At 64.4% G+C, this 16538-nt stretch overlaps 3 protein-coding genes across 10 annotated transcripts; all 3 read left to right on the plus strand.

Moving 5' to 3' along the window:
- The first annotated feature begins 2579 nt into the window (after positions 1–2579).
- Positions 2580–3539, plus strand: CYSRT1 (cysteine rich tail 1). Its single transcript, XM_019642083.1, is given in 4 exon segments — positions 2580–2607; positions 2671–2732; positions 2735–2789; positions 3086–3539. Coding segments are annotated over 4 exon segments (579 nt in total). The 3' UTR covers positions 3520–3539.
- Positions 3540–5571: 2032 nt separating this feature from the next.
- RNF224 (ring finger protein 224) lies at positions 5572–6410 on the plus strand. The gene is made up of 2 exons (XM_019641089.1): positions 5572–5628; positions 5929–6410. Exon 2 carries the CDS (start codon positions 5930–5932, stop codon positions 6398–6400), a length of 471 nt encoding a protein of 156 aa, XP_019496634.1. The 5' UTR covers positions 5572–5628; position 5929; the 3' UTR covers positions 6401–6410.
- Positions 6411–8048: 1638 nt separating this feature from the next.
- Positions 8049–16475, plus strand: SLC34A3 (solute carrier family 34 member 3). Of its 8 annotated transcripts, none has more exons than XM_019640982.1 (13): positions 8049–8137; positions 8839–8962; positions 9235–9324; positions 9691–9819; positions 9899–10042; positions 10115–10226; positions 10324–10519; positions 10631–10720; positions 10800–10887; positions 10971–11138; positions 11215–11365; positions 11456–11580; positions 12751–16475. In XM_019640982.1, exons 2-13 carry the CDS (start codon positions 8878–8880, stop codon positions 13395–13397), a joined length of 2025 nt encoding a protein of 674 aa, XP_019496527.1. In that variant the 5' UTR covers positions 8049–8137; positions 8839–8877; the 3' UTR covers positions 13398–16475. The 8 variants fall into 8 exon arrangements, with proteins under 8 accessions (XP_019496527.1, XP_019496536.1, XP_019496553.1 ...); XM_019640991.1 differs by having other exon boundaries at positions 8098–8137; positions 8836–8962; XM_019641008.1 differs by having other exon boundaries at positions 8114–8137; positions 8905–8962.
- Positions 16476–16538: the final 63 nt, after the last annotated feature.

Genomic DNA, 16538 nt, shown 5'->3' on the forward strand with positions numbered 1-16538 from the left:
CGCGCTCTGCGGCGGAGGCGCGGGGACCGCAGTGCGCGCGGCGCCCGCCCGCGCCCGCAGCGCCACCCCCCGCCTGGGGACCCGCGCGGGGTCCGCGGGGCGGGGCCAGTCTCTTGGCTGCCCCTCGATCCGCAGAGGGCCTGGCGCCCGCTCCCTGGGTAGCCCTCCGCCGGTGGACCGCGTGCGGGTCAGGACCCCCGCGTCGCTCCTCCTCCAGTCCCCGCCAACCCTGTCCCCGCCTGGCTGACCCTGGGTCCTAGTCAGGCACCACCCCCCAATTCTGGAAGGGAGATCTGCCTTTCGAAGCCCAAGGCCTCACAGTGCCACAGGGAGGAAGGGGAGGGTGCCAAGGGGTGATCCCAAGAAAGCTGGTTCCCAGGGCCCCACGCGCGGACTGCCTTGTGTCCCCCCAGAGAGTCAGGGTCTCTGCCTGTCCTTCCACTCAGCCCCCAGTGGGAATGCCTCTGGAGTTTTCCAGCTCACAGGTGCACCCAGGCTCTGCCCAGTGCCGGCAGCCCAAAGAGGGCGCCATGACCACTAGAGGGTGAGCAGGTGAGCAAGCAGATACCAGGAATGGATGGAGGGACGGCAGGTGGGAGGAGAAAGTTCCAAGGACAGGACGGCTGGACAGATGGGTGGGGCGAAGGGTATGCGGAAGGTCAAGCCGACATCTGGACAGGCTGCTGTAGGGCAGCCCACAGAGGACACGCACCTACCCAGGGCGGGGTGGCCGTTTCCGGCTTCCCATCAGGTCAGCACGTGCCCTGCTGTCACATAGTTGAGCGCTAACCTGACCCCACCCAGCAGAGAGGCCCCATTCCTTTCTGCTTCCTCCTCAGGCCAGGCGGCCCTGGTATACACCCTTTGCCTGTGGGGAGCCCTCAGGTGAAAGGCAGGACAGATGACATGGTGGCAACTACAGGGCAGGGGACCAGGGCTGTGGGAGACTCCGGAGTGCCGTCCCCTGACCTGCCACGGCCACCACGTAGCATGCTTGCACTTCTGCGACTGGCACTGGGCCCTGCCTCTGACCCTGGACAGTCCCAGCCCCTTCAGGCCACAGGCCTCTCCCCTTTGTACAAACCAGGCTGCACCTATAGGCTCCACCCCAGGTCCTGCAAGGCAAGAGCCCAGAGAGGTCGGTGTTCCTGGTGAGGGAACCCACATGGGCAAAACAGTCTGGAGGAGAGTCCCTGGCCCATGGGGCCTGACTTTGCTGCCCTGTGTGGCCTCGGACTAGTGTCTGGGCCTCAGTTTCCTCTGCCAATCAGCGAGAGCAGGTGTAAGAGCTGTGCGAGAGAGTGGGTGCCCAGCGGGATGGGCAGTGAGGGACTTATAGGGCCCTGCTGTCAAGGGGGGCAACTGAGGCAGCCCCAGCCAGTGGACATGTGGGGGCCCAGCCTCGGCCACGGCTCAGCTCAACTCCCCACCGACCCGAGAGGCGCGCACTCAAGGGCCACCAGTCCCCGCCCTTTGCCCCAAGGCCCCGCCCCTAGGGACGAAGTTCCGCCTAGTGCCCTCCCAATTCCGCGCCTAGCGAGCCCGGCGGTTCAGAGTTGGGACGACCCAAACCGGGTTCTGGACTGTCCAAGGCCAGCAGACCCCGAGCCAGGTCTTCAGGGAAACCCTCAAGCGCGGAGGCTTCTTGGGAATAAAGGTCCCACAGGCCGCCTCAGGCCAGTTTTGCGCATGCGCCAGTCTCCGCTTCGCGGCGAGGGGCGGAGTCCGAAGGAGCGGTGGGCGGGGTCTCCGGCGCCTGCGCAGTGGGCTTTCTTCCAAATTCAGGGTTGCGAACCCACTTCCCCCCCATATCCTATGCTGCATCGGTAGAACTCGTGTCCGGACCGGTCCGACCGGCCCCACGCATGCCAGCCCGGCCACCCTGGCCTTTGGGCCACGTCTGATTTGATCCTGCCCTTCCTGGGGACTCCCCGGGGCGCCAAAGACTGGGGGTGCGGGTCCCGGCCGCTCCCTACTGCCCCAGGTCGCCCTAGGGGGAGCTCACCAGTGTCAGTGTTCACAAGTGTTTATATCCATTGTCACCCCCATACGCAGCGACCCTGTGTGGCAGCTAAGTGCTATCTTACAGATGAAGGTGGGAGAGGGTTCAAGGTTGAAGGATGGGGACACTTGGGAAGAGACTTGTGGCCCTCGGAACCCACCAATCAGAGGGAAACTGGTTTCAGTAGTGAGCTAGAAATGTCATTTGTGTATGAAGCACGTGTTGCCAATTGTAAGAAAAACAAGTTTTATCAGCAAAAGTGTGTAAATCAAACAATTTTTTAATCAGTTAATAAATAGCCAGCCTCTGAGGTCCTGCTCTCAAACATCTGGGTCTCTGTCTGCCAGGCAGACCCTGTGGGTTGCAGCCTGGACCTCTGTGCTGTGCCTCAAAGCAGGGGCTCTGAGGTGTGTGAGTGATGGCTGAGGTCCCCAGACCACCTGCAGGCTGGGACCTGAGGGCCTGACGGGGGCCACCCTCCTGCCCTTCTTCCTGGTGAGTGGCAGGTCCCTGGCACATTCCTGGGATGCATCGAGGCTGAGTCACCCAGGCTGGCAATGCCCCTCAAAGCCCAGGCATGGCCACCGCCTACCAGAGAAAAAAGGGTGGGTGTCCACTGTGCTGGAGGAGCTGGAACCTCCTAGGATCTTGGGAACCCCATTTTTGAGTCCCGCCCATTGCCCCACCTCTCCCCAGGAGGGAAAAGGCGGCTGTCAGTCGCTCAGCTCATAGGCACTGGGACCTGGCCTAGAGGACGAGAGGACAGACGCTGCCATTGCCACTACAGGTGGGTCCTGGGCCAAGGGGCTTCCCTGCACTGGGGCTCCCCCATAGGACCAGCTCAGCTGCATCTCCAGCCCCTCTCACCCATTCCCAGCTCCATCACAGGACACTGCCACTCAGGGAGAGAGAGGACATCTGGGGGGATGGCTGGGAGACAGTGGCCCCCACTGTCCTTCACATTCAGCTCGCTCCCACATACGCACACTCTGGCATCTGCACAGCCTGGCTTTTCCTGGGGTGGGCGCTTTCTTGGGCTACAGCCATTCCCCTCCACTTAGCCAGTGTTGTCTCCTCTGCCAGGCCAGGCCATGGACCCCCATGAAATGGTTGTCAAGAACCCATATGCCCACATCAGCATCCCTCGGGCTCACCTACGCCCTGATCTGGAGCAGCAGCTGGAGGCAGCTCCCTCCTGCTCAGAGTCACATCCTCTGCCTGTGGGTCCCTGCACCCCGGAGCCCAGCCGCCTCCTGCAGCCCATCCATGAGGTTCCAGGGCCCAAGGGCGCCAAGGGCGCCAAGGGTGCCGCCCCCGTCAAGGGCCAGCAGGCCTGGCAGCATCCGGGCAGCCCCTACGGCAGCGGGCAGCGCCCAGCAGGACTGACTTACACCGGCCGGCCACCTATTGGGCGTGGTGACGACATTGCCCACCACTGCTGCTGCTGCCCCTGCTGCTCCTGCTGCCATTGTCCTCGCTTCTGCCGCTGCCACAGCTGCTGCTGTGTTGTCTCCTAGCCCGGCCACACAGCAGGACCCAGGACTGCTCAGGCAGCCGTGGCAGTGCCTGGGCGTTTGGGGCAGCCCCTGGGCCATTGTCAGGGTGTCAGCTGCTTCCCACCCTAGACAGGGACACCCATCTACCAAGAAGGCCAAAGGCTCAGCTCAGGCCCATTGAAAAGGAGCCCTGGGTGCTAGCTGTGATGGCAACTCTGGGGACACCCCTGACCCCCTCCCTCAAGGCCCAGGGCCCAGGCAATAAAGCAGAGTGAGCTTTGTTCAGGTGACTCCTCCTTTGCTGCTGCTCCTTCAGGAGGGGTTCTGGGCCGGACGGTACCACAGGCCCCCAGCCTCTGTGGGACATTTGGGAGTAAGGAAACCATTGCCTCATGATATGCTGATCTGCAGGCCTCAGGTCTGCCCAGAGTCTGGACAGGAGGGGCGGGAGTGTGGCCCCTGCCCTGGCCAGGTCTGAGTTCAACCTGGAAGACAGGTCAGTCCGTGGGTCAGACAGCAGGATGCCGTGCATAGAACGGGGGGTGGAGCCCCAAGAAAGGCCTCTAGGAGGAGGATCAGGTTGGCAGGATGGTGGTGGGTGGGACTGGTCCTGGCAGGTTTCTGGGAGGGGGAGCCCAGGCGGCCAGAACTGAGCCCTGCTCATGGTGAGTCACTGCCCTGCCTCAGTGGGAGCATTTTCCTGGCTTCCCAGGAAACAGCCGATTTCTGAACATCTGCTGGGTGGCGCAGGTCATGCTGCTTGCCAGTCCTGCCTCCAGGGGTTGGGCTTCCGGGAGGAGGTAGGCAGGTGGGCGCCGGACTAGGGGAGGCCCTTCGAGGACCTGTCTCCTGGCGGTGGAGCGGCATAGCATGCGTCCTTGGGAAGACATGCTGGTAGCTCAGCTGCTAAGTGTGGCATTGTGTCACCACCGGGGTGAGGCCAGGATGCCGGGACGAGGAGTCAGCGGTGAGGCCAGCGCTGGGCACCGTGATGTTTCCAGGGCCGGGCAGAGACAGCCAAAGGAAGAAGCTGAGCTGGCCTCGCAGGATGGACGGGTCCTGGTGCAGGCCCTCCCCTGACCCACAGTGACTGGCCACATGGCAGGACAGGTCTCCAGGTGTGGGTGGACATGTCATTGGCCTGACTGTGCAGGGTCTCAGGTGTGCCAAGCTCTTGGCCCCTGCCCCATGGCTGGCCCCCACCAGAGGATGACCCCACCCAGGCCAGACACGGAAACCTGTCTGACCAGTCCAAGAGGCTTTGGACTGCCAGGTGATAGAAGGAGGGGCCCCTCTGGCCTTTGGCTTCCTCCCAGCCAGGTGGTGAGGGTCCTGGGGGTCCTGGCCCTGTCCCGGCCCTTCTCGACACACCCAATTCTGCTATGCCTGTGTCCCCATCATTGGGCTGGCCCCGGTGCTGCAGCCGGCAGGTGCTAGGAAGAGGTGGCTCTGATGGAAGTGTCCAGTGCTGCCCACGGTGCCTTGTGCCTCAGAGCCCTGTGTTTGAGTGGGGCTCCCCACACCTATGCTTGAGGTCTCCTTGGGGCCTTGTGGGACTGGCCACCGCCCCACGATGGGAACACAACAGAGTCAGCCCAGACAGGGATGAAGGTGCTGGAGCAAATCAACATGGACCCTCACACTGATTGAGCTTAGGAGGAGCAGGACCGGTCAGGGCTGTGAGCTGGTGGGGGTCCTGGCAGGCTTCCTGGAGGAGGTGGTGCTTGAACTGCAAGATCACATAGGTTAAGACCGGAAAGCTTTTCCAGGGTGAGGTGGGGGCCAATATGAGAGTGGGGGTGGGGGAGGGTCTGGGTGGAGAGGCAGGAAGAGGGGCCATGAGGAGTGGCAAAGCCAGGCCTAGGTTGGGGGTTAGTGGAGCCCGGTCTGGGCATGAAGGGGGTGGGGGGGCGCCTTATCTCCTGCAGTGTTGGTGGTGCCTGTGGATCCAGTTGCAAGTTCTTTGTGGCTGAAAGGGGAGCCCGCCCGCCTGCAGCCACCACCTGCCTCCCTGCTGACTCGTGCTGGCCAGTAATGCGAGCCCCAGGGAGGGAGCCGCAGGGCGCCCTGGGTCCCCCCACCCCCGGCCACCCTCTGGCTGGGCATAGCCACACTGCAGAGCGGATGCAGGTAAGAGAGGCCTTGGGCTCAGGCTGGCTGGGGTAGTCAGGAACCTGGTGCTGGGCAGGGGGCCACGCAGAAGGGTCAAACAGCTGGATAGGGTGCTGCCCAGCCAGTGGGCACAGGAACCCAGGCTGTGCCCAAACTCTGGCGTCTGCTGGTCCCACTGGCCACCACTCACCCTCCAGTTCTGCAGAGGCCTGGGCTCCTGTCCTCTGGGCTGGGCTCCAGGTGCCACGGCCTAGAGCATGCAGGATAGTCACAGAGGCAAGTGGGCTGGGCTGGAGCTCCCCTGCGTGCCTCCCCCAGGATGCTGCGGCCAGAGGGTCCCCAGGCCTCCGAGGAGGGGACAGCTGCTGGGGCCCGGCGGGGAGACTGCATCATCTGCTACTCGGCCTACGACCTCACTGGGCACTTGCCCCGCCGCCTCTACTGCGGCCACACCTTCTGCCAGGCGTGTGTGCGGCGGCTGGACACGCCAGTCCACGAGCAGCGCTGGATCCCCTGCCCACAGTGCCGCCAGAGCACGCCCACGCCCCGCGGAGGGGTGGCCACGCTGGACCTCGACCTGGCCGCCTTCCTGGCCATCAAGGCTGAGCGGGAGCCATCTCGAGTGGAGCCCTGGCCCCCCGCACCCCTCAAAGGCGGCACGGCCATCACTCAGCAGCCGGTGGGGCTCTGCCCTGCCCTGGGCCCCCAGCCGCACTTCCCCCGACCCAGATGTTGCTGCTGCAGCTGCAGCCACCTCTGCTGGGCACCCCCAGGCAGCCCCGAGGTCTGAGCTCGGACAAGGCTGCTGCCGCCTGCAGCATGCCTGCCTCAGAGCCTCTGACTGAGGCACCACCCTCCAGGAGAGCTGGGGGCCCATCGTCCTGGGTGCCGTCCCGCAGCCTAAGGTCAGGGGCTGTGCCCATGGTACTGTGAGACTCTGCTGGGGGCCGGTGACCTCCTGCCAAATCCGACCAGGATGCCCAGGCCCCAGCTCACCTGACTGTGCAGGGCAGGGGTGCTGCTGTCAGAGCCGCCTGTGAGCCCAGCCCAGGCCTGGCACAGCTTAGAGCATGGCTCCTACAAGGGTCCGGCGGCCAGTCGCCAGGGGCCCGGGCTGCAGGCAGGAGGGTAGGGCCTGGCCAAGGCTGTTCCTGGTTCCTGCTCCAGTGAACCGTCCCAGAGGTGTGAGCTGGGAACAGCAAAAGGGCTACTCCCTTCACCCCTGGCCTGCAAGGCAGCCCTGGGGAGTTCTCACTCAACAAAGCTCACCGAGCACCATGTTGGCTACTGTTCCAGGAGGGTCCCCTGCAGACGTAAATTTACTGCTGTGACAAATGTCCAATGAGAGGGCCCTGGGCAGGGCCAGCTCCAGGCCCAGAGAGGGTGGGGACCTGCCTGAGGTTGCACAGCTTAGCAAGGCCACTCCTACGGTGAGCCCTTTCCTGGCTCTTGGTCTCCCAGTGGGCACCACACAGACCCTTTGGAGGGGCCACAGCAGGTGCTGGAGGCTATGGGTGCAGACACCTCCAAGTCAGGCTGCAATATTCCCATCCCTACCCAGGAAGGAGCTGTCACTCAGGAGCCCCTGGGAGGGACTGCTGGGTCCACCCTAGTGGTGGGTGGCAGAAAGGGGGAGGATGAGAGAATTTGCTGAGAGGACACTCAGAAGCCTCCTCCTTCCCTGGGGCAAAGTCCCCCAGGCACACGGCGATTGGTGGGCAGTGGGCAGGGTGCTGAAGCCAACAGGCCCCCTGGGGAGACCAGGCCTGGGGGGTGAGGGGGCGGGGCAGGCCCCAGCTCTTCCTCTGGGCATCCCAGCAGCAGGAAGGGGACTGACTTCAAGAAGGGGCACCCCACAAGTGATGGGGCCGGTGAGGGCTCAGCTGTGGAGAGAACGGCATGGGCTATGTCTCCTGGTCCAGGTGGGGTTGTGGGGAGGCCTGGGCAGGGATGTGGCCTGGGGGGGCCAGCCCTCCCCCCACTTGCAAGTGGAGGCACGACATCCTGGACTGTTGCTGGCCACCACTGGGCCGGGCCCAGCCCTGCCTCAGACCCCATCTAAACTGGATGATCTCAGGGGCTGGTGCTGTCCCCACCCAACTGGTACAAAGGGCTTCCCTCCCACCCTCTGACAGGGAAGGGATGACCAGACCAAAGGGTCCGCAGAGGTCTAGGCAGACTTCCCAAGGATCCCCCAGGCCGACCAGCCAGAGCACCCCCATGCTGCCCTGCCCTTGGCGGGCGACATGCAGCGTCCACTAGTGTCACACACGTCTGCTCAGGGAAGTCCAGCCCTGCAACACCCTTGGCCTGGCTCGGGGCCTGGAGCACCAGCCCTAGAGTGACAGTGGCACTTGGACAAGGCAGGTGCCTGGGGCTACGACGGGTCCCCCTGGGGGCCTGCGCTCTGGGTAAACATTAATGGGGCTCGGTGCACAGCAGGTCATGTGTGCACCCAGTGGATCTTTGACCCGAGGCTGCGCCCGCCCTGTGCCTCCTCCCTGCAGGTGCCCCTCATACCACACAGGTAGGAGCTTCTATAACCAGGAGGGGCCCATGGACACTGGGGCCAGGGCTGGGTGGCCACCAGGCCCAGGGCTTACTGCGCCCCCTCCCAGGGCGAGAAGACACCAGCCTGTGGGCAAGCAGGATGGAGGGTGACAGAGAGCCTTGGGGGTCTGGGCCTTGGGGGTGGGAGGGAGTTGGGGCAGAGGGCTACTCTGGGGCTCCAGACCCAGCAGGCTGAGGAAAGGAGCCTTGAGGTGGGGTGGGGTGCCCAAGCCCCTTGCCCTACCCTCTTCACTGGGGGTGGGGCCCTTATCAAGCGGAGACGTCACCGTTTGGTATCAAATGCCAAAGTCTAAGCCAGGACCATCTGCCATGACCCTGATGACACCTGATAGGAGAGGTCCCCGGGTTCCCAGCTCCCAGCCACTTCCGGCCCTTGCCTCAGCACTGCTACCCAGCAGGGCTTCTCCCAGCCAGGACCAGCGAGGGAGCCAGGCAGCCAGGGACCCTCAGCTCTGCCCCTTGAAACTGGACTGGGCTTGCCTGACAGCCATCTGAGGTCACTGCAGCCATCCGCCTGCGGATGGAGGAACGGGGAGGTCACCAAGGCCAGCAGGGGGTGGGGAGGGAGGCGAGTGTCCGAGGTCTCAGGTTAGGGGACCCCAGGGCCCGGCAGGGCAGGGGGAGGAGAGCTGTCTGACCTGCCCTTCCCCCCAGCAGATCCAGGCTTGGGCCTGGGTCTCTTCCTGGCCGAAATCCATGCCAAATTCCCTCACCGGTGACCAGGTCCCCCCCAGTACTCTGGACATGGTTGGCCTGGTGGACCGGAGCCTAGGAAATGCAGGTACCAGGAGCCCAGGGCCCCAGGCTGGGGCCTGCCGGCCTGCCTCCCTGCCACTCAGCCCCTGGCCCCACTGCTCTGGGGAGGTGGGGAAGGGGCTCATGACAACTCTGGTCGGGCCGTTCAAGCTGGAAGCTCCCTTCCCTCACCGCTCCTGCTTCTGCCCCTCACCACAAGTCCCTGTGCAAAGCCCCCATCTCCTTCGCCCCCACTGGGGAGTTGTCCAGGGAACAGCTGGGTCCCTGCCCCTGCCTATTTGACTCCGAGCCCTGTAGGGACCTCCAGTTCTGCCCCCGTCTTGGAAGAAGGGGACATGGACCCCTGGGCCCTTCCTCAACTGAAGGACACTGGCCAGTCCTGGAAAGGTAGGTCTGGAGGTGCCAGGGAACTGGCCAAATGGGGCTCCGACTCCCCACGGTCTGAGCATAGAGAGGGTCCCTGGGGAGAGACAGCAAGAAGGGAAAGGTTTGCCCTCAAGAGGCTACATGGAAATCCACCGTGCAGACCAGCACCCAGGGGACCCTGGCCCCTCAGCTTGCTGCGTGCCCAGCCTGTCCCCCTCTGCCCTGTTGCTGGCAGTTATCTTCTGGGAGGCCCCAGGGGCTGTCTGCTCAGCGGTTCCTGCAAAGGGACAGAGGAGAGGAGCCCAGGCCCCGCCTGGCGGGACGCAGAGGCAGAGTCGGCAGGGCAGGCTGGGGCAGGCTGAGGACAGCCCTGCCCTGTGTCCTCAGAGCTCAGCGTGGCCGGCAGGGTGCGACGGGTGACGACTGGTCTCCTCAAGGCCTGCGGGCTCCTGGGCAGCCTCTACCTCTTCATCTGCTCCCTGGACATCCTCAGCTCTGCCTTCCAGCTGCTGGGCAGTGAGTGACTGGCTGGGTGGCCAGGGTGGGCGGGTAGCCTGGTGTCCGTGGCCTCAGTTCCCCTCTCTCCTGGCCGTAGGCAAACTGGCCGGAGACATCTTCCAGGAGAGCGCGGTGCTGTCCAACCCCGTGGCTGGGTTAGTCATTGGTGTGTTGGTAACCGTTCTTGTGCAGAGCTCCAGCACATCCTCCTCCATCGTGGTCAGCATGGTGGCCTCCAAGTGTGAGTGGCCCCTCCTCCCGGGATGGGGGTGGGGTGGGTGGGATGTGGGAGGCTGACGTGGCACTCCCACAGTGCTGACCGTCCGGGCCTCTGTGCCCATCATCATGGGTGTCAACGTGGGCACATCCATCACCAGCACCCTGGTCTCTATGGCACAGTCAGGGGACCGGGATGAGTTTCGGAGGTGAGTGGTGGGGCAGGGGGCGGGGCTGTGTTCAAGGGCCCCAAGGTGCCGACTACTGGGCTCCACCGACCACTCGGCCCCACCCTGCCGGCTATAGGGCCTTTGGGGGCTCGGCGGTGCACGGCATCTTCAACTGGCTCACGGTGCTGATACTGCTGCCTCTGGAGAGCGCTGTATTCCCCCTGGAGAGGCTCAGCGCCTTGGTCCTGGATGTCACTAGTCTGCAGGCTGGGGTGCAAGCGCCTGACATCCTCAAGGTGCTGACACAGCCGCTCACACACCTCATTGTGCAGGTGAGGTCAGCTGCTGCCCTTGGGAGCCCACGTGCCCAGGCATGCTGGGGGGCGGGGGGGGGGAGGGTCTGCAAGGGTCCCGCACACGGTCATGACCGTTCTGTCCCCCAGCTGGACAATGATGTGATTACTGGCAGCGTCACGGGCAACGCCACCAACAGCAGCCTCATTAAGCGATGGTGCGGCACTAGGGGCCAGATGGTGAGGTGCCTCAGACCCCACCCCACCTGCTGAGTTACTTGTCATGCTGCCCGCCCTGAGCATACCCCTGCCTACCCAGACCACAGGGAACAGCAGTGACTGTGGAGCAGATGCCCTTGGTCCCTGCCCCGGGAGGAATGCCTCGGTCACCATGGAGCAGCTGCCCTGTAAGGCCCAGCGCCCACCCCCAGCCCAGCCTGCCCCACCCGGTCCTCTGCTCTCTGCTAACCCACCCCTGCCCTGCCACCAGGCCACCACCTGTTCGCAGGCACAACACTCACGGACATGGCTGTGGGCTTCATCTTGCTGGCTGCCTCCCTGCTGGTCCTCTGCACCTGCCTGGTCCTCATTGTCAAGCTGCTCAACTCCATGCTCCGTGGCCGTATCGCCCAGGCTGTGAGAGTGGTCATCAACGCTGGTGCGCAGGGGATCTGGGGGCAGATGGGGGTGGGGGTGCAGGGGCTGCGCAGGAGGTGACCCAGCTCCCCCCCCAGACTTCCCCTTCCCGTTCGCCTGGCTCAGCGGCTACCTGGCCATCCTGGTGGGCGCCGGCCTGACCTTCGTGCTCCAAAGCAGCAGCGTCTTCACAGCAGCCATTGTGCCGCTCCTGGGTGAGCCTGGCTCCTGGGTGAGCCTGGCTCCTGGGTGAGCCTGGCTCCTGGGTGAGCCTGGTGGGCGGGCACCCAGCCCTGGGGGCAGGGCTCAGAGCCCCGTGCTGACCTCTGGCTCCTCCAGGGGTCGGGGTGATCAGCCTGGAGCGGGTGTACCCCCTCTTACTGGGCTCCAACATTGGCACCACCACCACGGCCCTGCTGGCTGCCCTGGCCAGCCCCTCAAACATGCTGCTCAGTGCCCTCCAGGTACTGCCCTTCATCCCCTCTGCCTGGTCCCCTTGCATCCAGCCCTGCAGGCAGGAGGTGCGGGTCCTGCCCCAGGCTGGCCATGGCCCAAGCTCTCCTGGGATCCAGCTCTGCCTGCCCACTCAGACCTGCAGCCCCACCTCCTTGGACCCCAGGGACCCTGTGGCCATTTCTTGGGCCCCCTTGTGTGGCCCTGGGGTGCCCTTTCTTTGCGCCTCCTCCTTTCTTTGTGGCAGCCCTTCCCAGCCTCCCCCCAGGGACCACTGTTCTACTTCCCCACTCCGTGCTGCTGGCTGCATCCCTTCCAGGCCTCCTGGCCCTGCGGTGCCTTGAGCCCCTCTATTCCACCACCTCCAGGATACCGTCCTCCCAGCCACCTTAACCCAACAGGTCTTGACCTGGACGCTGCCGCATGCTCCTTGAAAGCCCCGCCGCCCCTGTGCTGGGTGCTACTCAGGGTGCCTTTGCCCCATCACAATTCTGCCTCCAGGAAGCCTCCCACCAGCCCCCAGCTCTGTGCCCTGAATGCCGTCCTGTTTATTCTCGGGGGTCCACTGCTCTGAGTCCCTTCTCCACTGCCTGGGTGCCAACAGGGCCGGTTCCCGAAAGCCCAATCTTGCCGGGCTGCATGCAGGAGCCCCAGCGCTCCCCGCTCCCACCTGCCCTCCTGCCTGGCCTGCTGAGCACGCAGCCCCTCCCAGTGCAGGGCCTGCTCCATTGCCCTCCAGGAAACCCCTCGGACTGTACCCACCAACACCGGCTCCTCCAGTCCAACACTGGACTCCATGTGGAGCCCTGCACCTCCTCCCCAGAGCCAGGCCAGAGCCCGGGGCTGGGTGGCCAGACTCACTGAGGGATGAGGTGCAGGGTCACTAGGCATGAGGCGTGGCAAGCCAAGCCACATACCGTCAGTGATGCAGTTACCACGCAGGGTGTCATCTGGGCTCCTGAACCCAAAGTGGGGGGGCGGGCAGGAGGGGCGAGGGCGCCCACACCTGGCCAGAATCTGCCCTCCCAGGTGGCCTGTCTCAGCCAATGAGCAGGACCCCAGACAGGCTTTGGACTTAGTGTCCTTTCTGCCAGGGAGCAAAGGGACGAGTAACTTGGGGAGCCCAGGGGGCCCCATGTCAGGCGCAGGCTCCTGACTCTGCCCGCGCTCACACCCTCCAGGTTGCCCTCATCCACTTCTTCTTCAACCTGGCTGGCATTCTGCTGTGGTACGTGGTGCCCGCCCTGCGGCTGCCCATCCCGCTGGCCAAGCGCTTCGGGGACCTGACCGCCCGCTACCGCTGGGTGGCCATCGCCTACCTACTGCTCAGTTTCCTGCTGCTGCCGCTGGCTGCCTTCGGGCTCTCCCTGGCGGGGGACACGGTGCTGGCCGCGGTCGGGGGGCCCTTGGTGGCACTGGTGCTCCTCCTCGTCCTGGTCAACGTCCTGCAGAGGCGTCGGCCAGCCTGGCTGCCCCGCCCTCTGAGGTCCTGGGCCTGGCTCCCCCTCTGGCTCCACTCTCTGGAGCCCTGGGACCGCCTGCTGAGCCGCTGTTGCCCCTGCAGGGCCTGCAGTACCCCTCAGGCCGCCACCAAGGAGGCCCACTGCTACGAGAACCCCGAGATCCTGGCCTCCCAGCAGTTGTGAGGCTGGGATACCCTGAGGTATCCCAGCTGCAGTGGACTTCTGAGTCACCTGGTTTGCCTTCTTTGCAAATAAATGAGGTTGTGACCCAGATGTGGGGGGTCTTTACTCCCCGACAGGACTGCCTGGGGATCCCCCCCCTCCAAAGGGTGCTGGGGTGGAGCAGCGCCTTTGCTGCCCTCTAGCGGACACTAGGGGGCCCGTGCTGAGCCGGCATGGGAGCCGGTGGTCCCCGTAGGTGTGGACACACAGATGACCCCCCCCCCGACCCCAGGCAGCACCCCGGAGCACGGACACTTCCTGCAGCAAGAAGCTGGGGTCCAGGGAGGTTGGATGAGGCTGGGGCTCTTCCCCATGGGTGCAGGGAAGAGGGGTGGCCGGCCTCCACTTCCCACTGCCCGGGAGGATGCCTGTGAGGAAGCCGCAGGCTCCGGCGCTGGCAGTCCTCCCACTGTCCAGCCATTGTCCCCCACCCCCGTTGCCCTGGAGGACGCCATCACTGGACTGCGGGCAGGCACCCCTCGCCCACTGCTACTCACGGTCCTGTTCTTTTACCACCCCCAGCCCCTCTCAGTCCCCTCAGGACTGCACCCCGTGTGCCCCAGGCCCTTCAGTCCCTCACCACTCCCATGAACCCAGCCCCCTGACCCCCAACAAATTCCTAGGACTCCTGAGCCTGGGTTCACCCTGTCCACCAAGGAAAGTGGCCTCTGTTCTGAAAGCCATGAGGGGCCTCATGGGAGTGAGACCCCTGGAGCAGGCTCATGCACCCCAGCTTGGGTTCCCCCCACTTCTGTGACCTCAGAACACTCCTGCAGGTCTGACATCAGCCTCACGATCCCTCTGATGGAAGTCCCCTGAGGAGGGGCGGAGCCTAGCTAAGTCCCTGGGGAGATTGGGGGCGCAGTGAGAGGGGAAGAGAGAAAGACCCCATGTACCTCTTCTTCCGGGGCGTGTGAGGCCGCCTCGGGCGGACCGCCAGGTCCTTTGAGGCCACAAACGACTGTCTGCCTGCTGCCCAGCCTAGAGGTAACACACCCTCCCGCTGGGACCATGGCCACCGGTAAACAAAGCGATCCTTGTGGCTCCTCCAACAGCTGCGGGCTGGGGCAGGAGGGCCTGGCGCCCAGCACTCCCACGGCCCCTGCCTGGGCTTCCCTGTGCCCTCGGCCTGCATCCCACCAGTCCACAGGCCCCCACTGGACCCACCTCTCCACACAGCCACAACACCCTTGGCTGGGGGTGGGGACCTACAGGGCCAAGCAGCTCTGCACAGCAGCAGCAACCATGTCAGGCGCAGTGACCACAAGGAGGCTCCAGCTGTCTTGTTGCCAGCCTGCGTCCACCTTGCCGGGACAATGGTAGGGGCAAGGCGGACAACCTGGGGCCATTGAGAGCTCTGGGGCTCACACCTGAGTGGGTCGCAAAGCCTCTATTTGCCATACTGAAATGCCAGCCCTGTGGACACTGGTCACAGGGGCCTTTTCCAGGAGGTCTCAGGGCGTGCGGAGCAACCTCAGAAAGGCTTTGCACAGTACAGGGTTGGGGGGACCTGAGCTATTCCCTCTCACTGATTTGTGACAACTCAGTGCTATGAGGCCACATGGCCTGCCGGCTGCAGTGCCGGGGCCTGGCTGACCGCGACTTGGGCAGCTAAGCTAGCTACTTTTACAGGGCACTGTGAGGACCCAGGATGCCAAGCAGTGGTCCAGCAAACCCCACATGCCATGCCCTGGACCGCCTTCCTGGTGGGTCTGTGGGGGAGGGGGTTGGTCCCTGAGGACCTGCTGGGCCTGACCTGGTGACTCACCCTCCAGGCCAGGACCAGTCCTGAGGAGCCAGCTGCAGACCACTCTCCAGGGGATGGAAAGGTTAATCTGCATCCAGCATGCTGCTTGTCCCAACAGTTTTACTCGCGGAGGAACAGTTCAGTCGTACACGGTAACATGTCGTAATACACGGTAACATGTTGTAATGCCGCAGTGTGCCGTAACACCCTGGGACTGTGCGTTACGCAGGAGGGAAGGGGCCCCGTTCCCGCTAGAAGACAGGAGCAAGGAGGTATCCCCCCAACACACTTACATTGGGGGCCTAGGAGAGTAAGAAGTTTACTCTGAAAACCAGAATCTAGAGAGGCCCAGTGGCCACCACCAGGAAGGCTGTCCAAGGCAGACCTGAGGGTGTGATTTATCCATTTATAAATGTTAACAAGAACATAACGCAGGTGTACTGTTTTTAAGGCGATTGATTAAAAGTGCGACCGCATGTAATTGTTTTTCCTTCATAAGATCCCTCCACAAACACAAACATAGACAGTGAAAATTAAAGGAATTTTGTCAGCCCAGGCATGTTGATCTGTGGTTGGGGTAACAGAGCAGGGGGCCCGGAGATTGGAGCATGCCCGCGCCCAGGGAGGTCTGGGCGCCGCCCTCGTCTCCACGGAGCTCGGTGCGCTGGGGGCGAAATACCAAGGCGACGGGCACCAGGCCAGCGCCGTCTCCATAACAAGCTCGCGGCTGCTGGGCAGAGACCCGCCCTCCCCTCCACTCCCCTCCCCTGCTTCGGGCCCGGCGCAGCGGCCCACGTGCTCCCTCACCTGACCGCCACAGAGCGGGCGTGCCGACCAAGGAGGGGGCGCAGGGAGCCCAAGGCCTCCGGCGTTCTGGGGGAGGGCCCCTACTCCACCGACACGCCGGCCCGGCGCCGCCGCCCCTTAGCAACCGAACCCTGTTTGTCTCTCCAGCGAATGGCCTGGCGCCCCTCCTCTGTTTCGAGACCCCGCAGGGTAGCCTCGGCCACGCGCGGCCCCGTTTCACCGCAGTCCGAGGCAGCAGTGCACGCCCTCCAGAAGCGCACGCCCGGGCCCGCGCTCTCGCTCATCGGGTCTGCGGGGACGCCTGCACGCGTGCGCGCCGGCCCGCAGCCCGGTCTGCCTTTCCCAGCGCCTGCTCGGGACTGCGCCCGCCTTCGGCCCCGCCAGCCGGAGTCCCCGCGCGCCCCAAGCCCGCGCGCGCCCCGCGGCACCGCGGCACCGCGGCGGTTACCAAGACGCTGGCCCCGCGCAGCCAATAGCGCCCTCTCCGGAGCCAGCCAATGAGAGAACAAATCAATCATTTGAAACACCCAATGGGCAGAGCACCACCGCGCGAAGGGGCTCATTTTGATAGGGAGAGCGGAGGCCGCGGCCGACCAATAAACAGCAAACGGCGTTGGGAAGGCGGGCGTGAAGCTTCTCGATTGATGGGTTTCAGCCAATCGAACGAGGACGCTTGCCAGCCTCGTTCTGACAGTCCAATACGAAACTGGCGGAGGCGGGTGCAGTGGGT

The sequence above is a fragment of the Hipposideros armiger genome, unplaced genomic scaffold (assembly GCF_001890085.2).
Source record: "Hipposideros armiger isolate ML-2016 unplaced genomic scaffold, ASM189008v1 scaffold_3, whole genome shotgun sequence".
NCBI classification, from domain to species: Eukaryota; Metazoa; Chordata; class Mammalia; order Chiroptera; family Hipposideridae; genus Hipposideros; species Hipposideros armiger.